General features: G+C 47.3%; 2 protein-coding genes across 8 annotated transcripts in view; both read left to right on the forward strand.

Annotated features, from left to right (window-relative positions):
* The window catches only part of MMP17 (matrix metallopeptidase 17), a 108,987-nt gene extending 91,009 nt beyond the window's left edge, over positions 1 to 17,978 (forward strand). For all 7 annotated transcript variants that reach the window (XM_067539767.1, XM_067539770.1, XM_067539773.1 and 4 more), the window contains 4 exons: positions 2,514 to 2,596; positions 7,021 to 7,173; positions 10,803 to 11,060; positions 12,766 to 17,978. In XM_067539767.1, the coding sequence (XP_067395868.1) occupies positions 2,514 to 2,596; positions 7,021 to 7,173; positions 10,803 to 11,060; positions 12,766 to 13,094 (823 nt within the window). In that variant the 3' untranslated portion in view covers positions 13,095 to 17,978. The remainder of the gene's footprint in view (positions 1 to 2,513; positions 2,597 to 7,020; positions 7,174 to 10,802; positions 11,061 to 12,765) is intronic.
* Positions 17,979 to 23,390: 5,412 nt separating this feature from the next.
* ULK1 (unc-51 like autophagy activating kinase 1) overlaps positions 23,391 to 25,006 on the forward strand; it is a 115,195-nt gene continuing 113,579 nt past the window's right edge. The window contains exon 1 of the mRNA XM_067539774.1: positions 23,391 to 23,447. The gene's annotated coding sequence lies outside the window, so the exon portion shown is untranslated. The remainder of the gene's footprint in view (positions 23,448 to 25,006) is intronic.

Raw genomic sequence — 25,006 nt, forward strand, 5'->3', positions numbered from 1 at the left:
TATTTTATTTATGAAGCATTTCTCCTCTATGTTGGCAACAGTGGGGGAATCAGATCATGAACTCACTAGAAAGAGTATGAAATGGACAGGTCTCTAGTTTCACACTCTTAAACTGGGGGAAGTGCAGGCCTGTAATCGAAATAGCATCAGATTGAAAAGTCAATTACACTTTTAAAACTCTTTGATTTTAACAACTGAAGATGTTGCTTGTAACTGAGGTAGAGGTTGTTTTTTAAATATATGGGGCCAGATGCTCAGCTGGAGTAACTCCATTGACTTCCAGGGGGATATACTGGTTTTATACCAGCTCAGGGTCTAGCACATGATTTTCATTTTAACAAGTGTCTCTTGAATAATGAATAGGCAGAGGAGTAGATAAATCTATAAGGCAAGATGGCTCTGGGCAGCGTATCGTGAGCATGGAAGCCTTCTCTCTGCCGGTGAAATCCGTTCAGAGTTCATGAATTACCATTATGCAGCTGACGCAACCTAGCGTGGCCTCAGGGGCTTAGTTATTTTTGGAGGGTTCCCTGGATAGTTGATTTGCTGTCTTTAGAATTCAGCTTTGTTCCTTAGAAGCAGGGAGGTCGGTGGAAGCACGCAAGGTTATTTTTTTTTTTCATGAGGATGAGCTGGAGGCTTTCCTGGGATGGGCCTTTCTTTGGAGAGTTCCCTGAATAATACTCACTAAAGGAATTTTCCTTCAGGTCAAGTGGTAGCAGTCTATGCTTTTCGGTTCTAATCCCAACGCGTTTGGGGCGTGTGTGTGTTATTTAGCTAGTAACTGGGTTGTCAGAAGCACAAAGGTCTGTTATGCTTTTAGTGGCACAATTGTATCAGTTGTGTTTGTTGCGGTGATGCTTCTAAAGAAGGGAGCTGGCTCTTCCCCTTGGCCACACTGCACTGTAGCACGAACCTGACGTTTGTTTTATGGAGTCGAAGGGTGTTCAGATACCATGGTGACAAGAGCCTGCAGAGAAGAGAATGCTTTCTCCCTTCTGTTCTCAGCAGACATACTGGCAGCACAAGGAGGCCTGGCCATTTGACACATCATCCCCTTTTATCCCTCAGCCTGGGGAGAATGAGCTCCGAAGTCTTGACTGGGCTCAGCTATGTGGCTGGCATATTATGTAGGGAGAAGCTGAGGAGGATGGTACTGGCGGTCTGATATGGATGCCTTCTAAAGGCAAATTAGGTTCATGCTTCCCTGTCATGGAGAGCAGCTGATTTGTACACATTTCACATACCCTTCACTAGCTCTCTGTCAATCCTTGTTTGTACAAGGCTTCCTTACTCTTTAAAGCAGTGGTTCCCAACCTGTGGCCCACCGGATCTTTCGCAGTAGCCCGTGGCTCCCCTCCCACTGGCTGCAGAAGGGAGCCGCTGCCGAAGTACCCAGGTGGAGTGTGTGGCAGGTGCGGGCTCCTTGCTGCTGCCACAGGGATGGGAGATCAGTGCTCCCCTCCCCCTGGCTCCAGCAGGAAGCACAGCGCTCTGCCTGGGTCCCTAGGTGCTGGGTCCCTGCTGGAGCCAGAGGGAGGGGAGCACTGAAGGGAGTCACTGCCTAGGGACCCAGGTGGAATGCACGGTTTCCCTGCTGCAGCCAGGGGGACGGGAGATCCTCCTCGCTGAACTCCTTCCCTCTGGCTGCAGGGAGGAGACGGGGGGACAGCAGCTGCTGGCAGAGACTGGTGGCCCTTCAGGGTTGTAAAAATTGTATTTGTAGCCCTCGAGCCCAAAAGGTTGGGAACCACTGCTTTAAAGTCTCCATGCTCTCCCCCTCACCTGTGCCACACACCTTGTTAAAGCAGGTTGGGATCTCAGCCACACTAGGCACAATCTGGGCTTTCCCCATCCGTGCCCTCACCCCTGCTCAGCTCCAACTCCCTTTGTTTGGGTTCTGCTGCTGCCTCACCCTGCAGCTGTGGCCCGGGGCAGCTCAGGTTCAAAGCACCAGAGTTCCTGTGTGCTTTTGTTCAGCGAGTGTCCTGCTGTTCCTGCACAGGGGGCCTAAAGGAGCTCTCATTCGCACCGCTGTAAAGCTGGAGTAACAGCTTTGCCTGCCCTGGAGTTCCTCTGGCTTTACAGAAGTGCTATGGAGAGCGGAATCTGGCTCCTGGGCTCTCGGTAACGCGTGGAAAGGGAGGGGTGTGTCTGCCACGGAGTCGTTTTGCCGAGCAAACTTTCTTAAAGTGGACGTTTGTCCAGAAAAGCTGTGCAGAGCCCCTGCTTTGGGAAATCCCCTGTGCACGTGGCTCGGTTCACAGCAGGGCCGATTTGGGGGTGGGCGCAGGGATGCGCCAAACTTGAGGCCTTTGTGACCGTCTGCGTCATTCCTAGCTACAGCAGCGTCCCACCGAAATCCTCCGACTCGATGGCCCTGGGCCGCAGATTCCAGCTGTGTGTGCCGGGGGAGCGGGATTGTTTCTAGCCAGAAGAGCCAGTGCAGGGCGTGGGAGGGCAATGGATAGAAGCACGGGGCTGCCGGTCACACAGGTGCTGTCTTTCTGCAGGCTGAGAAGAGACATGCCCAACAGGTGCAACACCCACTTCGACGCAGTGGCTCAGATCAGAGGAGAGGCTTTCTTTTTCAAAGGTAAGCGGCCGCTTCCCGTGTGACGCCTTGTAGGATCTTCACCATGCCGGAGCCTCACAGAGCTCTGCAGTATGCTGCCGGACTACCTTTGTGCAAACAGTTCAGTCTACTCGTCTCTTTAAACCTGGTCTCCGGTTTTGCCAGGGCATGGGGTCCGGCTACTGGTTGTGGGCACAAGGTTCACCTCCAGCATATTCTGTTAACTCCAGAGCTAACAGCCTGCCAAGGCTTGGTTCACATTCACACTATGGCCACTTTACACCGTTGGGGCAGCGTAAAGGGCTCTACAGCCACCTTCAGGCCCTGCCGGAGCAGTATAGAGGCCTCAGTGTAAATGAGAATCTGGCCACCCGCGCAGGGGGGACTTGCTAGGATCGCCACCTGGCTCGATAGATGTGATTTCCAAAAAGGCTGCAGCAGACGCAGGCAAGACCTAGAGATGGCCATCTATAACGATGCAAGCACGGAGAGACTTCCAGGAGAGGGGAGGGTGACTAGATCAAACCTGCTTGGTTTAGAGAGGAAATGAATGAGGGATAGATAGAGGTATACAGAATCTGAATGGTAAATCAGGCACTTCTGCTTACCCAAGAACAAGGGGGAAATCCAGTGGAATTAAAAGACCATCAATTTATACTGACACATAATTAAACCCTGGAACTCTCCGCTGCTAGAAGCTAATGGGCAAAGAATTTAGTAGGTTCTAATGAAGGATTAGGAATGTATGTAGGTGGTAAGAAAATCTGTAGTTACGCTAATTGGGTGGTAAGACCCTCAGGATACAAGTCAGTCACTAACTGGCTGGGGCTCCAAAGAAACTTCGATTTCTCCCCCCTTTACTCTGCCTCCAGTCATGTTTTTGCATAACCGCCCATTTTGGGGGGTTTACACTTTGTTCTGAAGCAGTTCTCAGTGGCCACTGTTAGCAGTAGGATGCCATTGCCCTGACCCTGACCCTATATGTGGCAATGTATATTGTGTCCCTGTTTGATCCATTCAACCAGACTGTCAGGGATTTAAAAGTGAAGAACAGAAATTAGCATGTGCAGTATCAGAGGACAAATGTAGGTCCATCTGAGGATTGAGAGAATAACAGCATATCACCTTTGCTTTTGCCCTGAATGCCTTCAACTTCCCTTTCCTCCCACGCTTCACGTTCCCTGGTTCTGTATGCCGTGTCTGCACCATCATCCAAAGACGACAACACGCACAAAATTACCGTACCATCTGGCTCCATGTTTACTGAACAGTTGCTGACGGAGTATCTCTAGGGGTGACAGACTGTCTGTGAGAATCCTGTTGTGGCCGCCTCAGTTCTACAGAGCTCTTCTCTGCTTGGTCTCCCTGGGGTTTCTTTGCCTTTGAAGAGGAAAGGTCCCTGACTGAGGCCACCATGATGCATTGCTTCTTTGGCAATCATTTGTCCAAAACTGACCCAACTGCTCTCCGAGGGGAGAAGAAAAGCATCTCCCACTGAGACGATAAACGGGAACTAGGAGAGCCTAAGGCATCTCCAGTGAAACGTGACCACCAGATGCAAGGAGGGAGGCATCCAAAGACAGAACAAAAGTGACTGAAGATGCACGTGCCACGGAGGCAGCATAGGTCAGAAGATGGTGTTCACTTTGCAAGGCACTCTCTCTGCAGCAGTCTCTTTCTTTCTCACTCCCACATACAGCCGCTGACTCCAAAGAGCCTGCAAGGAAGAAAAGGAGTTAGGAGGTCCTCGGCTGATAGAAATCACCATAGCATCAGTGAAGTCAATAGGTAGATCTGGGGTAAACCGACATGACTCCATTGACTTCAGTTTACCCTAGGTGAGGATCTAGTTCAAAAGCGCTAGATGGGACTGAGGCAATTAATTATCCCCTCTTGTTTGGCAGTTGCCATCACTCCAAGGCAATAGCTTGTCAGAACCGCAGACAGCATGCCACCAGCGGTACTGTGAAACCCGGAGAGGTGACACCACCTAGCGGGCAGGTTTTTTCGGCCGTCCCTCCAACTGGTACAGTTCAAGTACAAAGTGTAGCTTCGGTTACCCAGAGCTCCTGTTGACTGTAACGGAATTGCAGAGTTTCACATCTTCTGAAAATCAGGCTGCTTTGATTTCGGAACCTCATGTTAGGTGACCCAAGTTTTTAAAATTTGGCCCACATACAGAGCGTGCACAGAAATTTTGCCCGAGGCCTTCAGAGCGCTGAGAGCATTTCACAGCTGGAATCAAAACCATCTAACATCAGAGAAAGCAAAATGCCTCTGCCCATGTGAATGTTGCCTTTCCATGATCTCTATGAATTGAGGTCACGAAGGGAGAGCTTAACCTGGGCTTTCATCCTTAAAATTTGAATCTGCCAAGTTTGGCCTGGGCTTATGATAATTACAGCTCTAGATGGGATGGGGATAATCAGAATAAGTGCAGCGGTTTGGCAGACAGACCTGGCCACGGTGAGGTGATAGCATGAGCTTCCTGGGCAAACGGGAGTTATTGCGCTTGGAATTCGCTGCTCCCTAAATTGCTGTATTTCTGCTGCTCATGAAATCACGAAATTTCTGCCTCTTGGAAATCAGCTTATTCCTGACTTTGAATTCAGATTGAAAACTGGCTTCTTGCAACTACACACCTGCTGAGCCCATCAATAGGGAAAGAGAGCCGCTAAATAATACACAGTGGTGGGGTTTCTCCAGTTACATCAAATTAGCACTGAGCCCTTTTAACTTTAGATACATTCCTATTAACAAAGCAATTATGCCAGGCTATATTTCTTCTGAAAACGGTGAAAATCTGGTCTTTTCTAGTGCAAGCCTAATCAAAGATGCAAAGAACATCTTTATTTAATTACATGTATTTCCATAAATGTACAACAGCCACCCAGTTTGAGTACTAGATTTGTAATGATCTTAAAAGAATTTGTAATTACTGCCATTCCCAAGAGTTGAATGTATTATTTAGCCATAGATTTCAGTCATATAGCGCGAATAGGCAAAATGCAGCAGCAGAACAATATGTGATATAAATCCTTATAATTGTAATAAATAAACCCCATTCTGCAGCTGTTTAAGTGTTGGAATTTTGCCTCCTGCATTATTAGGCTAAGATCCAATTTCCATAAAATGTTGAAAGTTGGTGTCACAGTCTGCCAGCTCTGTAGGAGGGGAGTTGAATGTCTTGCATACAAATCTGACGAAACATGTTGGGCCTGTGTTACTCATTTCCCAGTGGGATCCCTGCTATGCCGAAAGGGATATATATATATATAACCTCTCCATAGTAGCTTTTCGGGAATGAACAAAGAGAAGGCTGAGGGAGATGGGGTAGGTATTCAGCCTGCTTCTTGCTCTGTAGAGATCCCAGGGGAAAATGCAATCATGAAATGTGCTGCAAAACCATAGACATTTAGATGGAAAATTCAAAGGGACCGAAGGGAAGTAGATACCCGACTCCCGTTGAATGGGATTTGGAAACCTAACTGCGTGATACACCTTTGAAAATCCAAGCCTTGGACTCATTCCCTCAGTAAACATTGATCTTCTGCTCCCATCACAACCAATGTGATTTCTTACTGAGTCCCAATACCTTGAACTGCAGCTTCATTGAGGTTGCTGTGCCCTTTTACACCGGCAGAGAATTTGACTCATTGTAACATTTGGGGTAAGAAGGAGGCCGCCTTCTCTATACACCTAGAAATGGTGCACAATACATGTCAATTGTGCCTCTTTTTCTGCTCTTCCTTTCTTCCGCTGTATTTTTTCTTTTTCCCTCTCACTCCTCCATTCCTACCCCTTTATAAAAGCTACTGGATTTCAGGTAACCTCTTCCTAGTACTGTATACGGGATGGCTGCACAGGGATGTGCCAAAAACTCAGACACTTGGAGGTCACATTCATGACAGAGCAACATACAGGAGTAGTCACTGTTTGCTCAAAGCAATCACTGGTGTGGGGAGAGAGGAAAGCGCCAGATACGTCTGTCTCTTCAGAGACTTATCACTTGTTTGGCTTTTTGCTTCTTTAGTTATCTCTGGTCTCAGGCACTCAGTTGCTCAGTGGTAGAGATGCTGGTACTGATGCTGAGGCAGCATATTCAGCTCTGGAGGGAAGAAGAGGAAATATCTCCCGTCTCCCTGCGGAATATTTTCTGGAGCAGCACGGACGCTCTTAACAGTGAAAGATTCATTTATCAGACAGAAGGATGGTGACTGCAATGCAGAGCTTGGAGAGGAAATGGGAGTGGATTTCTCCTTAAGACTCAGTGTCAGGGATATGGAAGCCATATAAATACAAGAATAAAAGAATGCAAGTAGTTTCATAGTTCCCGCCTTGTGCACTTTGTTTTCTACTCTCCCCTTACTCCACCCACAGCTGTTTCCTCGTCGCAAAGGTATACTATGGCCTGGCTCACGAATGTCCAATCTGTATTCATCTAGGCAAGTACTTCTGGAGATTGACTCGCAATAAACACTTGGTCTCCCTCCAGCCAGCTCAGATCCACCGTTTTTGGCGGGGTCTGCCTCTCAATATGGACAGCGTGGACGCAGTGTATGAGAGAACCAATGACCACAAGATCGTGTTCTTCAAAGGTAAGAGCAAAAACATTGTTAAAGGCTGAGGAGCCTTGTCATCTAAGTATGTTGAGCTGTGTCAGCAGCTTTAAACTTCCACTCATCCCACTGACAAGGAGGAACTCGGTGTCATTCGGTGGAATTCATAGGCCGGGCAAGTTAGTCCCAGTTTGGTGGATGAAATTTGAGGGCCCAGGTGCGTGTGCGGAGGTATTCCATTGAGCTCATGGGTCATTAGTGTGTCCTAAGGGGCCATGAACCCACCATTGCAAGGCTAATGCGTATTAGGCTGCTAACAGAGCCAGTCAAAAAGCAACAATTCTATCTGGTCAAAAATTATGAAAAAAAATGATTTTTTCAATGTTTTCCCCACAAATTATTAAATATTTTAAAATGTATTTAATGAAAACCAACACAATTTCAGTTTTCCATTTCCCCCCATTTTCTTAAGTCTTTTTTCCCTTTTTTTCCCCCCCCCTTTAATTTAGCTGTTGAAAAGCAGCCAAAAGTCAAAAATAAAAACCTGAAGAATGATGATGTTTTTTCTTTCTGTCAAAAATTTGGAATACTTAAAAAACCTTAAGCATTTTCCCAGCCATGTTTTGTTTCCAAGAAAGGCCATGTTTCGCTGGGGTGGGGAGAGTGGACCATTTCAAAGGAAAAATTTCAACCAGCTCTAGCTTTTAAATAGTCCTGATCAGTAGCTCAAAGCGAGGCAGCTTTTAGCATTGATCACATTTCAAGTCCTAGCTTTGCCATGGACCTGCTGTGGGTCACCTGTCTGTAAAATGGGGCTACTCACCATCCTTTATGATGCACTTGAAGATCTGTGGATAAAACGAGCTATATCAGAGCTAAGGTTTGTTATAATTATGGTTCAGCACATCTACCAACCTAACAGGGACAGCTGGAGTAGCAAACGACGTTTTTCTTTAAACCAGTGGTAGAATTCTTTGCTCTTAAGAATTCACGTCTTCTTTTTCTTTCCCTTTATGCTTCATTGAGTGAAGATGGATTTTTAATTCCTCTGTCCTAAAGGGACCTGCCCTGAGCATCTTGCATGTAAAACAACATGCACCACGAGCATCCAGTGGTGTTGGATGCTCCTGGAGGAATTAGCTAGCTGTGTGCATCAGTGACTGAGTGCTGTTGACCTTTAGTAGATTAGCTGTAGTAGGTTTTGGAGCCGAAGAGCCCGGGTTCTAGCCCTGTTCCCCGTTGCATGTGATTTAGCTGAGAATTGCGTCTGGGCAGCACACTGATTCATTACGCTAGTTCAGTAAACTATGTTCCATTTCCGTGACTAGGCATTACGGTCAGTTCACACTTCTGAAGCGTCCCACACTGAAGAACTAAATGTACCCCAGGCCCGTTCATTCCTGGTATTATTATGCCTGTTCCCAGTTATAGCTCTAATAGTTTAAACGTAACCGTTTCCCACGCTCAAAACTTTGGCTGTGTCTCCATTGTGTAATTACTGCAGCCAGCACTCAGGCTGGGTCTATAGTGCTTTTTGGGGAGTAGGTGTACTGGCTAACTCAAAAAGAAGCAGCGATGCTGAGCATCTCTCAGTTGGAAATTGCTTTTTTGCCTCTCTGCTGTCCCACTTTGCACGGTAAATTATTGATTTCAGAAGTGCCGAATCGTAAAGGCGAGGCAGTAGAAATGGATTATCCACAGTAATGGATCCCACCCACGCTTCTGCACCCAATAAGGCTTTTAAGGCCTCCCGCGGATTATTTTCTCAGATGGAGGATTTCCAAAATGGCCACCAGGACATGTTGGACTCTACAGGGCATCGCCAAACCACACAGCTATGGAAAGAGCAGTGTCATAGAGGCAAACGATCCACCCATCCAATTCTAGATCCTGGGCCAGATTCACTCCTTTGAGCACAGGGTTGCGATTTGTACCCTCTGTGCACACAGGAGTAGCTGTGCAGGAGCCTGGGCGGTTTGGATTCCCCCCAGGGAGAGCAGCCAGGGCTCAGGGAGAGTGCCACAAGAGCAGCATGTTGGCAAAGCGATTGTGAGGGATTTTGCTCTGCGACTGCTCAGAGCTGCGCCTGGTCTGAGGCTTGACAAAGGACCTCAGGCTGGCAGCTTGCATGCAGAAGGCTCTGTCTCACATTCCCAACTGCCGTGAGACATCCAGCCCCTTCACCCCCATGTGTTTATTGCTAATTCAGTTCCAAGGAAGTGAATCGAGTGCATTACACCATGGCAACCCTCTCGCCCGCCAGGGACAGCCCCTCCTGGTCAGGCCTGAGGACTTCAAACTCCAGGGTTGTAAATCGAGCACCTTTTTCAAAGCATCATTAAACTCAGCCAGAGCTAACTAGAGACCTCCGGCTCCATGCGGCGTGAGCAGTGGCATGTAGCTGCACTGCCCGGGGAACAGCCCTTTGCTCTTGTGGGGTGGAGGGGGAGGAGGATGTGACTCCTCCTTTCCAGGGGGCAGCTTACTTCCCTCTCAGACTGGCACAGCCCCACTGGCCAGGGCATTGGGGGGAACGGAACCAAGGAGTTCCCCCCCCCCGCACACACACACACTTGTTTCTAGGGTGGGTGTGGAGTGTTACAAGCGCAGGACCCACACCAGGCCTAGACCCAAGAACTGGCTCGATCTTACATGGCTGCTGTTTACTCCCCTGCCTGGCCAGGCAAGACAGGGCCACAATCTAGGCCTGGAGAAGTCAACACTTGTAAATACCAAAACGAGAGCTGTGCCTCAGCTGGACCACCAGCCCCGCACTGGGAGCCTGCAGCCATGGTGCTTGCTCATCTCTGAACAAACACCGGGTGCCATAGCCACTTGTGAGGAATTCATGGTCCTGCCGGGCTTGTCACATTCAGTCTGAGATTTCCTTTCTGGCCATATAGTATTTTTTTCTCTCGGTCCTTTGCCCCAGTCCCCACCCCACCACCTTCCTCTAATGGAGAGGTAAGCTGAGGTGCACAGACCTTCCCGGTATGCCTGTGCCTCTGGTACACAGGTTCAGGGGCTATATGGTAGTCAGTTATGTCTAGTATATCTCATCGAGGTGAAGGATGGTCCAGGCACTAGTCTGAATCCAGGTCTCCCAAGTTCTAGTTCCCTGCTACGCCACAGACTTTCTGGGTGACCTTGGGCAAGTCACTTAGCCTCTCCGTGCCTTAGTTCCCCATCTGTAAAATGGGATAACTGGCCTGCCTGTGAGGATCAATACATTAAAGATTGTTTGGAGGCCAAATATTATTGTAATGGGGGCAATATAAGTACCTAAGATAGAGAGATCGCTCCAGCCCGCATGTGCTGTCCTACAACATGGGCAGGTTTTTCAAATCCAATTGAATGAATGCACCGAAACTTGGTGCATGCGTTTGTGTTAAAAGTTGAATTACAGATGGAACTCGCTACATTTGCCCTCAAAAGCTGTGTGACTTTTTATTTCTACTAAGCAGTTGTGTGGAAAACGAAAGGGGTGGGGGAATTAAATGTTCCTCAGCAGGTGGTTATTTTCTAGTTCCCTTTCTGAGGTGCCATGAATTCAAAGCTAGAGATTGTCACAGAAATGGATCATGGAATGTAATCTTTTCTTTCAAGGAAGCCCAGCCTCCCCTATGAAGCAGAATTGATATTTCTGCATGCCTATTTCCTCTCCCCAGGAGACAGATACTGGGTGTTCAAAGCCAATAACGTGGAGGAAGGATACCCTCGGCCGATTTCGGATTTTGGCTTGCCACTGGGAGGCATCGACGCTGCCTTCTCCTGGGCCCACAATGACAAGACTTATTTCTTTAAGGCCAATCTCTACTGGCGCTATGATGACCATGAGCGGAGGATGGATCCCGGCTACCCTTCAGAGACCACGTTGTGGAAGGGCATTCCAAGCCCGTTAGATGACGCCATGAGATGGTCAGATGGTGAGTCTGTGCTAGCTTAGCAACGTTTAAAAAAAAACAACCCTAAGGCCCTGTTTACTCTTTAAAATGTTGTGGTTTTAACTATGCCAGCAGGTTAAATGGGAGAGGGGGGAAAAGCCCTAGTGCATTATACCAGTACAAGAGCGCTTGTGCCCATGTAGCGTATTCTGTTTCAGCAAAGCAATACCAGTATAAAGTGTGTTATCCCAGTATAGCTGTCTCTGCACTGGGGCTTTTACCAGCATAACTATGCTGGCAAAAAAAAAAATCACATCCCTGACCAACATAATTATGTCAGTAAAACATTTGAAATGTAGTCTGGACCTAAAACGCTATTCCCAGCAATTACACCCCATTGTTACGGGAGTTCTTGTGAGCCCTTGTGAGTACAGCTGTGAAATCTCACCGTGATGCTGTTTTACTCGATGGGACGCAGGGATGTTATCCCAAGAATCTTGTGCTCAGTCTCGCAAGGCATGGCTCTGTAATTGGGATTACTCTGTGTCACTGCATGATGTGTAAGAAGTAGCCAATGCAAGGATGTAAGCAAGTCTGGGTTCTGTACCGCACCGGCCCAGGGGCTGCAAAATGTCTGACAGCATACATACCAGCTAGCGTTGTGAGTTGATGAAATAAGCAGAGCTCATTTCTTGGGTGGGAGACCTCAGAGGTAAAACCCTAGTGTTTCAGTAAGATATGATGAGGACACTCTTCTCTCTGTCAGAATTGTGCTATGTGCATCCGTTAGTAGAGATGCTAACCAAGGCTTCCACACGATGTTAAGGGATATGGGGCTTTTGACATCATAATAAATCCCTGGCTGCTTTGGGCATCCCAGATCATTTTTGCAAAAGTGGAGCACGTGATCCAGCATTCTAGACAAATTCCAGTGACGGTAACTGTCATAGCGACCTTTAAACCCTGGGAAAAGGGACATCTCCAGGGGCTTATCGTGCTGAACCTTGGCAATAGCCCGTCGCTCTCTTTGGCAGGCGTCCTTCACAAGCATGGAGCAAGTTTCAGGGAATTCAAAATGTACCTGTTCTTCGTGGATGAAATTTACCCCAGAACAAAAGGTCTCTGCAAGGCCCTGTGAACCACTTGACCCTTGCATGGGACTTCAGTGGTGCCGAAGACGTTGTGTGAGGCTTTGTGCTGAGGTGTGTTTTGGGAATGCCTGGCTAGAAGGAGCACAGTGTAGTGTTGGAGTTGCTCTTTCCAGAACCCTTGTGGGTTAAGGCCTTGAGGTTCTCTCTCTGCGAATATGCCAGAAGCATCACAAAACCCTCCAAATATTCTCTCTGGGCACATCAACATACAGGCCCTTCTGTCAAGCTAGACATACCAGGCCCTGCCCATCTTCCTCCCCCACTCTAGCTGGGCCTTTGACAGCATGGCTGGTGAGTCGCGTGTGTGGAAGACTCCCCTGCTTGCCCACTTAAGTAGCATAGGCTTAAAGCCACTCCCGTAAACAAACAGGTGCCACCATGTCCCTGCCTGCTGTGCTGTTGTGAACGGGTGCAAGTGGACAAAAACTCCATTACTCTTGGTGGAGTCCAGAGTGTTTCCGTTACTGGTGTGTCCAGCTAAGTGTGACGGTGTGAGACCCCTTTGCTGCCATAAAGACACCTGCATGCAAACGACTAGCGCCAGGGAGACCCCCGGAGCTCACGTCCGCTAACCCTGCGTGTCTTTTTTTCCCCAGGTGCCGCCTACTTCTTCAGGGGCAAGGAGTACTGGAAAGTGTCAGACAGCGACCTGGAAGCAGAAGCCGGTTACCCTCAGTCCATTGCCAGAGACTGGCTGGTGTGCGGCGACATGCAGTCTGATTCGCCAGACTCGGCAGGGAGCAGCAGGACTGGGGTGCACTCCAAGCCAGGGCAGCACGACGAGAGCCGTTCTGAAAACGGCTACGAGGTCTGCTCGTGCACCTCCGCCTCGGAGTCCCTCTCGGCCCGCCCGGCACTCAGACTCTCATCAAGCCTTCTGCTAACAAGCGTGTGGACAGTGGCAGTGGTTTGTGCAGCACTATGACATCCAGTAACATGGACAAGAAGATGTTACGGTGCTTCAGGGACGGGTGGTGGATAAAATCACGCCATGCTCCACTGTTACAGCTGAAACAAACATTCCTAGGAACATGGTGGCGAAGGTTTCAAGTTCTCCGTGAGAAGCGAACTGAGTTTATTTTTGTTTTTTTAGTTAAAGGTCTAAAAACGGACTGTGGGTTCTGCACCTTCTTATTCCCCCCAACCAGATAAAGAATAAAGACATTGCTGAATGTTAGTTACAAAGGTTCCATAGAGATGTAACGCTCTGGGTGTTTAAGAACTGCTAAGTAGGGAGGGCATGGATACATTGGAAGGCGACTCTGCTTTCATGAAAACGGATGAGATAGTGGCGAAATACAATGGTTGTTATCCCAGGAGCAAAAGCAGCCCCAGTGCAAGCCTATGGAAAAGATGCAACAGCTGTGCTGACATTCGGTAATGTAACATATGCATCCAATTGGATGTATTAGGTAGAATGGCATCTTGGCTGCACTGGGCTTGATTGTACATTTCACAAACAAATCTACGCAGCCAACGGATGTCAGGCTAACCCAGACCGGTTTCTACAGGTCAGAAACACCTTTGCTTTTTAAAAGGACGTGATGGTCACCTTTGATTCCAGATGTTTACATTTAAGGGCTTCTCTGTTAAACCGTGGCCACACAAACAGAGAGACCATGGTAAACAGCAGGGATCGATCCCCATATCTTCAGCATTCACGCCTTGGCTGTTTCAGCTAGGGTAGCTCTTTCGGCTCTGAGCAAGTAGCAGGCTGTGATAAGCACTGAGTGCAGCTGTTAGGCTGAGTTGCAATGACACACATGAAGCCCGTGTGATCCACATACATCTAACTTTCCTGCTCCCCTAAATTCTATTCTAGATGTATTCTGTGTCTGATTGCTATATACAAAAATCACATTAATTTCAGTCTTCCTTTGAAGGATTTGTGAGGGACTAAACTTCTAATTGTGTGTGCACATGATGGTTTTACACATATTTTCAAATAGCAGACCCTGCTTTTTGGCTGGCTTCTTATAGCAGCCAGATGGCATTTTGATACCATCAAATGTGAATCAAATATTCTATATGCTGCTTTGTCACTGTTTCATTTGGCAAAATGAAATACACTAAAGGAGAATGAAGGGAACTATTTGTTTTAAAATGGGGATCTTGATCTGTAAAAGTGGCACCATGAAATTCCATGGCTTATGGACCAATACCTGCAGCTTGACTCAGATGAGTTGTATTACAACTGCACACCTCTCAGGCTCCGACAGCTGGGTGAAATGGTTCACATTTCAGAATTTCCATCCAAAAATGTTGTTTGAATTTTGACGGGAAAAAAAGAGCAAAAGATGTTGGGTGAAATCTTCACAAAACTTCTCCCCCTCACACATACACATTTTGGACAAACTATAGACCTAGCTGTAATTTCTAATATACTGGAAATTTGATTACATTTATAAAATCTTGACAATTGGATGAAATTTCAAAGCTCTGAAAAAAATGGACAATAATTATGAAAAAAATTCAATTTTTTTTTCCTTCTGTTTTTCATACTTGCATCTTAACTCCACTTTGGGATGATGGTTCTCCTTTAAGTGAGTGTGTATTTTATAGGTTGCGCTGATGGTGTGTGCACCCAGTGCTCGACTTGGGATGCACGTATGCTCGTGTGCATACACGCATGCCATCAGTGGAATGTATATGTCCATGACACATCTCGAAGAACAACAGTTACTGTACAGGTAAGTGACCACTTCTTACTGGTGGTGGTATGGGAGCAAGAAGGAATCAGCTTGGCTCTCAGATCTGAAGAGAGCTTGAAAGGCAGCTAAATTTTAAAAAAGCTTTTAAACTCTAAACTGAGCGAGTTTGGTGTCGAAACCCCCCCCCCCCCCCCCCAATTGCGATGAAAATTGTGGGGAAAACGAGGGGGTGGGGTTGGGATCAAAATGGAATTTTCAACCAAAACAATGTGTTAAAAATTAGAAATTTCCCACTAGCTCTAAAGGTTGAGCCTTTGAAAGACAATAAACATGGAACCTCACAATGTCACTTTTCGGAGTAGCACACATCAAGGGGGCCATTTTCAAAAGCGCTGAGCATGGTCTAACTTTGCTCCCACTGAAAATTGCTCTTGAAAATCTGACTAAGAGCCTCTTAAATGATATTTTCTATAAAAGACTCCTAAAAAAAAAAAAAAAAAAAAAGAGCAGCACCATCTTCCTCTAACTTCCAGGTGGTTTTAAATTATGAGACAAACATCTCTTCCAAAGTCTTTTGATCATCAGCCTCTCTCTTTCCCTCTTCCAGTGTGGAGCACGTTGATGCGTAACTCTTCTTTTGATACTAGCCACTATGATGGCGCTGAACTGGCTGGGGTCTTTTGGTGGCCAAATGGGCAGCTGAAATAAGAATCGAAATTGTGACTCTCGCATACTTGGTTCCATTTTGGGGTGAGTGGGTAGGTGGAGTGTTAAATGGGTTATATTAACTCTTTCAGTGCTTCAGGGAAAGGCGTGGATTGGGGGAGCAATGTCATCAGCTGCACCAGATTGTTCAGTTCTTGGTGGTTTTACAACAAAGGCTCTTAAGCAAAGGAGGCAGCCATGGGGTAAGAGGAAAGTCCTCTCATTGATCAGTAACTAATTGAAAGATAGGAAACAAAGGATAGGAATAAATGGTTGGTTTTCACAGTGGAGAGAGGTAAATAGCAGGACCTCCCTAAGCATCTATATTGGAACCTGTGCTGTTCAACATATTCATAAATGATCTGGAAAAGGGGATACATAGTGAGGTGGCAAAGTTTGCAGATGCTACAAAATTACTCGATAGTTTAGTCCAAAGCTGACTCTGAAGAGTTACAAAGGGATTTCACAAAACTAGGTGACTGGGCAACAAAATGCAGATGAAATTCAGTGTTGATAAGTGCAAAGTAATGCACATTGGGAAATTTAATCTCAACGATACATACAAAATGAGGGGGTCTAAATTAACTGTTACCATTCAAGACAGAGATCTTAGAGTGCTTGTGGATAGTTCTCTGAAAACATCCGTTCGATGTGCAGCAGCAGTCAAAAAAGCTAACAATATTAGAACTATTGGGAAAGGGATAGATAATAAAAAAGAAAATATCATAATGCTGCTATATAAATCCATGGTATGCCCACATCTTGAATACTGCATACAGTCCTGGTCACCCCATCGCAAAAGAGAGATATTCGAATTGGAAAAGTTGTAGAGATGTGCAACAGAAATTATTAGAAGGATGGAACAACTTCCATGCAAGACTGGGACGGTTCAGTGTAGAAAAGAGATGATTGAGGGGAGATACAAGAAAGGTCTATAAAATCATGACTGGTATGTGGAAAGTGTTATTTACCACTTCACGTAACACAAGAGCTAGGGATCACACACTGAAATTAATAGGCAGCAGGTTTAAAACAAACATAAGGAAACACTTTTTCACACAACACACAATCAACCTGGGGAACTCATTCCCAGGGAATGTTGTGAAGGCCAGGAATTATAACTGGGTTCAAAAAAGAATTAGATAAATTCCTGGAGGATAGGTTCATCAATGGCTATTAGTCAAGATGGTCAGGGATGCCACCCCATGCACTGGGTGTCCCTAAATCTCCAACTACCAAAAGCATCTGGGCCTGGCCATCAGAGACAGGACACTGGGCTACATGGACCAGACTGACCATTCTTATATTTTTAAGTCCATTTCCCTGGTTGTACACTGAGCAGCTGAGGGTACGTAAAAGGACTGAATAAGATCCAGAGCTGGTAAGCAATTCCACACCCAAGAAGCTGTCGAAATACCAGTGCTACTGCAATTCAGCAGCTGTTAATGGACCCTAAAGGTGAGGGTTTGCTAGCAGCTACTGGTCTATGTTATGTTTCTGTGCCCTGCACATGCAGCATAGAGTTTATTAAAAGCTGCCACACAAATCACCTTCCCCTTGCTCCCCAAATGCTAGGCCTTGGTTAATAGCATGACAGCAGGCTGCAGCATCCGTCTGAGATCATTTTGTAACACTTGATCTTTGCGACATTGCGGCTGATCTAGCCCTGTCCCGGGCTGGGGCTGCAGAAGGAGCCCAGGAAAAAGCCCTGATCAGAACAGACTAGCATGTCATACGGGCTGGAAATCGTAATCGACAAGCTTGGGAGGCTCCGTGGGGGCTGGATCTGCTGGAGAACAATTGTAAAAGACGGAGCAGTCCTTGATGAGGCCCATTTCCTTCGCAGCAGGAGGCTCACAGTTTGGTTCACTTAAGCCACAGCCCTGAAGCCCCTTTGGTTTTTATGTTGCTAGGCACTGAAGGGCCATTGATTTCTAAATTACCAACCACTTCTGTTTTTAAAGTGCCAGGCACATTAGTCTGCACCTCCTGTGATGTGCTGGGGGCTGGTGCCATGGCATGGTTCACGTGGGGTCTAACAGTACAGAACTGCTGCTGTTTCACCAACAGAAAGGTTTTCTCTTTGCTGGGAGGAGACCTGCTGGTTCGCAGATGTCCTTGAGTTAGCATTGCTAGTCCCTCATTGGGGCTGGATGCAAATACCATTGGAAAATGGATGGGAGTCGTTCCGTTGACTTCAGTGGGCTTTGGATCAGGTTCCCATGGAGCTACTGTTGGGTGCCTTTTTCTAGAGTGGGAACAGGACGCAGCTGCATCCTGATCAAGAAAAAAAAATGCAAGGGGTCACCTTGTGGTTTCCCATCCACGGTTTGCAGTTTTAAGTCTTCACGCTGATTTGCAAGGTATGACTGTTTTTAGGACATTGTAACGAAGTGTGATTTTACGAGACACCGAATGTGAACACAATTTCATGGAAACCTCCTCTTAAACCATTAAATATCCTTTTAAAAAAATGTATGTGGTGAGTCCCTCTGTCCGGTAAAGCTGCCTCTGACTTGTCATTCCAGACCATCTCCCTCTGCGGGGCTGCGCCAAAGCCCACAAGTTTTCATCGATTCCTCTTTGAGGGACGGTCCCTACGTGCGTTCCACACGTGGGGTGTGGCTGTGCACCAGGTGCCAGAGTCCGGAAATGTTTCCTAGCAGTGTCCGTTGACCCGCACGTGCCTAGTGCGTCTCCTCATGCTCTCGGCCGAGTAGTGCGGGTCGATGCCACTCCAGTTCCCTCTTATAGCTGCATGGCTTGAGTCAGAACCCCCCCTTCCTCTCACTCTCAGCCTGTTCTGAGAGTTATTCCTGCTTGTAGATACTCTATCGATAGTTTTAGGATTAGTTAAGTTGTACAGTAGTAGCATAGTTAGTTATAGGGTTTCTTTCCCCCCAGTCCATGGATTGTCCCCTACCCAGGGACCCAGATACTCTCCATCCCCAGGGCAAAGGAGCCATGGGTACCATCTTTGCCCCTGGCCTGAGGGGAGCAGCAGAAGGCCTTTACACTCTTTAAATCCCTCAGAGTAAGGCTGAAATGAGATTTCAATGGTGCCCAGGTCTTTGGGGTGTTTTCTGCTTCCAGGAAATAAAACAGTACAATTCACTATCCCCTCCCCCCCTCCCCCCCCCCAATTTGCCTTTTCAGAAAGAAATCTCTGTCACCCTCAGCAAAGAGGACAGTCTGAGCGTTCATCCGCCAAGAGGCTGCCATATGGTTTGAGATGAAGCTGTCCCATTCAGGGCTGACTGCTGGTAAATCTACACCGCAAAGGAAGGTGTAATGGCAGCCAGATGGGCATACCAATGCTAGTTTTAACCTCGCTAGCACAGATAACAATCGGAGCGCGGACATGGGGGCACAGATTTCACCGTACGCTAGCAATCACAATACCTACCCAGGATCCCCAGTGGGCTCCTTTTGGGCTGGCTAGCCTGTGCTCAAGCCTCTGCTACCATGTCTTCACTGCTGTTGTTGCCCCGATTAAAGCTAGCCCATCCACGCGACAGTCGCAACTTAATTTGCAGTGCCGATGGCCCCTAAGACGTGCTTCAAATTGGCGTCTTTTAAGACCCAGTCCCACCCATTTGGCATCAAGTGATTAATGGATGTCAGTCGGTAACATGATGGCCAGTGGCTGTCACCAGGAAGCTGACCCTAATGGAAGCTGTGAATAATGCGGCCTCACTGGGGGCCTGTTAGACCGCTGCCCAATAATCTAGTTTAGCATGGTTATAGTGGAGAGAGAGCTAGTCATGTAGCATCATGCCCTCATAAAGGGTATGCAGGGGAAGTTGAACTATGTACTTCCTGCTTTTCCAGTGTCTGAGTCTGGGGGTTTATTAGATTCAGGAGCAGGGAGTGTGGGGGTGGGCAGGGAACTGCAAATCAAGCTATTTAATCAAGTTGTGTGTGAATGTGTTTTAAAAAATGGGATTTCTCAAGTGCTGTGCAAACACCCCCTGTCCGTGCTATTCTACTAGATCAACAGATTTAAATAGCTTTATCTAGTGCAGGGCACAGGAGGGAAAAGTAGGGGTTATGGTTTGAAATACTGTGACACTGTATGGATCAGTTGTCCGAAGAAAAATATTGGGGAAGGGGTGGAGGGACGTGGGAATCTTGGCCAGCAACGCAAATTTATTAAAGTCATAAAGTAGGCTGAGATTTGTAAAGCAGCCTGGGGGGGCTAGTTACCCAATTCAAATTATTAAACAAAATGAATGGGAATGGGCCGCCCAATGCGCGTAGGCCAATTTGACAATCACAGCCATAGGGTTTAGAAAAGTTGGCCCTTTAAAGTGAAGAATAACCTAACACTGTCACTAGACGTTTTCTGGGCTTTGCATACAGTTTTGCCGCCCTCTCGGCTGGAAATTTGTTCTATGTAGATGGGCTAAAAATTGCCCCTTATGCCTCTGTTTCTCCCAGCTTTGCTGTCCTTTTTACAGCTACAGTCTCAGCCACGTTTCTACCTAGCACAAAGCTCCACTTTCCGTAACGTAATATTCAGACGTGACCCTGGGATTATTGAATATCGCCGAGGATCAGTAATGGGGTATGGAGTTTGTCGCTTCTCGGCCAGTGGTTCAAATTCAGACCGGGTCAGTGGGGACTAGAAAGGGTTACCAACTGACAGCTGGAGTGAAAGGAGTCAGTGGTGGTACAGGCCAGTGCTACAAGAGCAGATGGCCACAGCACAAAAATGCCACCATCATTTGCACCTCATTGATAAGCAGAGGCGAAGCCAAAATTTCACCCCGAGTGAGCAGGGCTAGGCACGGAGTGGGGCATCCTTACGGAGCAGAGCTGAGGCCCATCGGTGGGAAAGCTGTCCTGCTGCTTTTCCTGGTACATGCATAAACTGTAGCCACAAGGGGGGGCTGCAACAGTCCAGGGAATAACCCTCAATGCAGGCAGTGCTGGGCCTGTGTTGCTCCCCCTCGCAGTCCTGAGTGTAGGGGCCTGCTGGGAGCATAGCCACAGTGCGTGGGAAGAGGGGCATTCTGGCTGTAGAACGAGGGAGGCTGCTATAAGGTAGAGAAGCCCTGAAGCCTGCCCTATTTATGCCAGGGGATGCACTGGGCCTCCCCCCACCCCAGCCCAGGCGGAATCCAACCACTGCAACAGTGGCTTAAAACTACCTGTCTACTGGGCTGCACCATCTCTGTGGTAGCTGTCTGGTGGGGCTGCCCAGACGCCAGCCCCATTGTCAGTGCTTGCATTCTGACAGCTGCCCTAAATTCAGATGGGATGGAGCCCCTTAAAGCGATACCTGCCCGGAACAGAGCGGAAGTGATGGCATGCAGAGAAGTCCATAGGAAGGATTAACTCAGAGGTTTTTCTCCTTGTTGTTTTAGTTCTTCGTTAGTGTTACTGCTTGTGAGCCTGGTGGAAGAAGTGAGCCTTATAGAAAGCCTTGCAAGTGGGAGAAGGACTGGGTTAGACCAGCCCCACCTGTTGCCAGCAGGTAAATAATGCATTGCCTAGCTCCTATATAGGGCTTTCTAGCTGTAGAAATCCGTGTATTTTACAAAGGAGGTAAGTATCTTTAGCGTAATTTTAGAGCTAGGGAAACTGAGGCACAGTTGACTTGCCCAGAGTCCCCAGCAGGCCAATGGCAGAGCTGGGAATAGAGTCTGGGGCTCCTGAACCCCAGCCCAGTACTCTAACCCTTGAATGACACTGTCTCCAGTCAGTAAGTTCTCCCATCTAACCGTGGAACGGCGTGTCGCTTCCAAATGTCAAATACTTTGCTTGATTTAAAATGCACATTAAAAGAAAAATTCACACCCTTCACAAAAGCGCATTAGAGCCTTAATGAACCATCTGCCACCGGCAGAAAATGCGTAAATTACATGCTGCAGTTCTGAGATTAACTGCACATTTATAGCCTGAACACACCCTGCTTCCAATGGCCAGGAATTCTGATTATGTCCTGTCCTGTCACATGGGGGCAGCAAAGACAGCATTATGCGGGCAACGACTGTTCAGTTTCTCTGTAGTCTGTGCGGGGGGGGGGGAAGGGTTTTTGACAACACAGATTTATGCGTTGAAGAGGTACTTAAGTGCTTAAGGAGCAAGGCACCTAAATATCTTTGAAGATCTGGCCCTGAATGGAAAGGACCAAAGAAATTGGTTTGTTTGCAAGTAGAAGTTAGGATTTCATAAGATTTTTTAGCAAGAATTTAGCATATGAACACTCTCACCAGCTTCCAACGTTCTAAACCTCCTCCAAGTTGCTCATAAGATATTCTTTTGCCTGGGACACCTGGGCTGAGCCATGCAAATGAACTCCGCCAAATCCATCCTGCAATATACCTGGAATAAGAATCATGGAATAAATGTATATTTTTTCCTATGTCATGTCAAAATTTGTTTTACTACTTTAAAAAAAAAACAAAAAAACCCCCAAAACCTAAGAAACCTAATAATGTATTTCTAATGTAAACCAAATAATGTATTTGTCCCCTTAGCAATTCCCTGGGTCACAGCCTGTTCTATGATATTGGAAATATATAGTTTTGGGGTTTTCTAATTATTTTCATAATTTACTGTAACTCTCCTGTGTTAAATAATGGGTGGGGTTTTTCCAAGCTACCTAAGGGATAGCTTTATTCATCCAATTCCCATTCACTGGGACTGGAAGCTGGGCGTCCCAATCGCTCGTGCAGGTTTCAGAACTTCAGCCCACCACACCCCTGCTTAGTACAAGAGCTGCTCAAAAGATTTCAGTCCCTATTTTCTTATTTTTCATCCCACACATTCTGTCTCCCCCCCAGACACACTCTTTTTTCATTTTGCTACTGGAGAAGAGGGGAGAGCAAGGGGCTGAGGAATCCATTTTCATTTCTTCATAAAATTAAAAAAACCAAACCTAACTCCTGCAGCGTCAGCTCAGCATGTGTCTAAAATTTAAGAGCCAATAGAGAGCTGGGAAGAGACTTTTTTTTATTCGCCCACTGAAGTCACATGACATGGCTCAGCAGTACAAAAGGCTGATGAGGTGCCTAGGGCCCAGTACAGTATCCACTGGTCCCTGCAACAGAGAGCTGGTGGGGGAGGTGAGGGCTAGTTATAATGCAGTGTTTTAGAGAATTTTTCTAAGAAGTTCTCCTTCTCTTCCATCAGTTTGAAGAGACACATTCTCGTGCGTGGTTTTGAGCCCAAATAGCAGCTCTAGCTGACAGCTGGAACCTGAACGTGATTAGGCGTAGCTCATGCTTAATGGGGGAGGCCCCATCCTACGTCAGTGTCTGTGCTGAATGAAGTGCGCCACGTAAGCAAATGGCAGCCAGGCTGGCAATGAGGCAAACAGTTACACTGCTCCTGGTGCTCTAGCGCAGAGGTGCCAATGCAAACCTGCCCAGCTGGGTTTGCCTGGGACGCCACATCCCACACCCAGCTGGTTTTGGTCACAGGACTTCAGCCGCTCTGGGTTGTCTCAGGTTTTAGGTGTGCTGAAAGGCCCTTGCCCGGCTTTGCAGCCCTCCGAGGCACTGGTCAGCTCCCAGTTTTATTGGGCCCATGCCTTCTGTTTTGCCACAGGCACTTCCCTCCTCTTTGAAGTTGTCTGGAAGGGGCCTGTAATCTCCCTACCCACCACACAGGAGCGCCTGGGGTAGAGCCCAGCCTGCAGGCCCAGTGCTGCTATGGGGAGCAGGAGAGGATGGCCAAAGGGTGCGACCCAGCTTTCCCCCCATCCTAGAAGATTCCTTGTAAGCCTCACAGGAGCAGAGGGTCTCCTAGGCAGCTCCCAGGTGGCAAGTGGTTACCTGTGACTCCCTGACGCTCCTAGAATGGGAAGAAGCTGGCTCTCTCTCTCTCTCTCTCTCTCTCTCTCTCTCTCTCTCTCAAGGAGGCACCAGAAGAGAAGCATGGGGAGATGCAAGGCCACCCAGAAGACACCAAAGGTAAGGTGTGTGAGGTGTTGTCTGGGAGAAGGGGAGTCTATTGGGAAAGGCGGGGAAGGGAGCCAAGGTTTGGGCTCTCATCAGGGTTCATTTAGACTCCTCTTTGGGCCAGGACTGGCTCTTTCTTTGCAGAGAGCCTGATGCAATGGCTTGCTGGCCTGCAGGTGCCACCATAACATATTAACAAAGATGAGCCCAAACAAACCCTTCTCTCCCCTTGTTTTGGCTTCTGGTTTTCAGATCCCAGCCCATTGACCATTTTGCCCTTCTCTCTGTAAACAATGAAACCCCAGCCAAGGCAATAGGTTCCTTACAAACATTTTGCCTGGCCCTAACTCTGAACAATAGAGGTACAGCATTTTTTTATCTTGATCGTGTCCCTTTAACAAAAAATGTGTGAATTATTCTGTTTTTAAGGCCTTGTGCTCACCGCTGCAAAAATAAGGATCAAACTACTAGAAATAACTGGGTAAAGTGGGGTCAGCAAGCGCCCGGTGCTGCATGATGAGACAGCTGTGTTGTGGGGAGGAAAAAAAGGGTTTGCAAACTTTGCACAGCGTTGCATCAGGGTACATGCTGAACAGTGTGTAGTAACTTGTGAGCAGCCTGTATGTGATGAAATGCAAACTCTGGGGAAAGTTCTTTTTCCGCTTTGCATATGACAAACCAAACATGGCATGATCTCTGGAAAATAGGTATGTTCTGCCTCCAGGGAACTTGGAACTGTAAAGATCTCTCTCACTGTGGTGCTCCAAAAGCTTGAAAATCATTTAAATCCAATTCAAAATCTGCTGGAGCACAAAGTAGTTTTGGAAGGAAAACGGAAAGTTTGGGCAAGTTGTTTGCATGCATGAGCCACTCAGAAATGAGTAAAAAGGTGCAGTGTCACAATGAACTTCAGCTCAGGAGTAGAAATGTAACAAACATGTAAATGGCTTGAAAGGGTAGTGGCCATACTGTGCTTTCATTCATAGGGAGGATGGGCAGTCTGATCATTAACATAAGGGTGGCCAATATGCCCTCACCCTGATCTGCAAGAATGAGAGGGAAGTTCAGGCTTCGTGACCAAGTTTAACTCTTTTGGGTCTTCCATGGGGAAATGTTAAAATGCTGGGTTTTCCTGATGCTGACACTTGTCCATCGGGAATTGGGCTGAGCCACCAAACACATTTCTCACACCATAAAATACCCAGGGGCACCTCGATGATGATGATTTTCAATTGCTGAGGAGCTGGTGACCTAGATGTATGTGCATTGTGTTTGTGACATGTTCACCGGCAGGTTTCAGAAGTTGCCCTGCGACTGTGACCGGTCCTCAGCGTAGCTTCAGGCAATGAGAGCTTGTTCTGCTTATTTAGTGCTAGGGCCTTTATTCCCTGCTTCTAAACTTGTCTGGGGCAGAGTTTCCATGCTGCGCGACCTGGTGCTGTCTGTCTTGTTCATGTGAATGCAGTAGAACTGCCTTTGTTATAGTCACTTCCAGGCTGCTACGCTGGACCCGTCAACGTGAAAGGCTCCGTATTCCCTAGCAACTGCCTGACCCTCCCACGTCCCACCCC

The sequence above is a fragment of the Emydura macquarii genome, unplaced genomic scaffold (assembly GCF_026122565.2).
Source record: "Emydura macquarii macquarii isolate MOO-44397 ecotype Brisbane River unplaced genomic scaffold, CSIRO-AGI_Emac_v2 contig_554, whole genome shotgun sequence".
In the NCBI taxonomy this organism is placed as follows: Eukaryota; Metazoa; Chordata; order Testudines; family Chelidae; genus Emydura; species Emydura macquarii.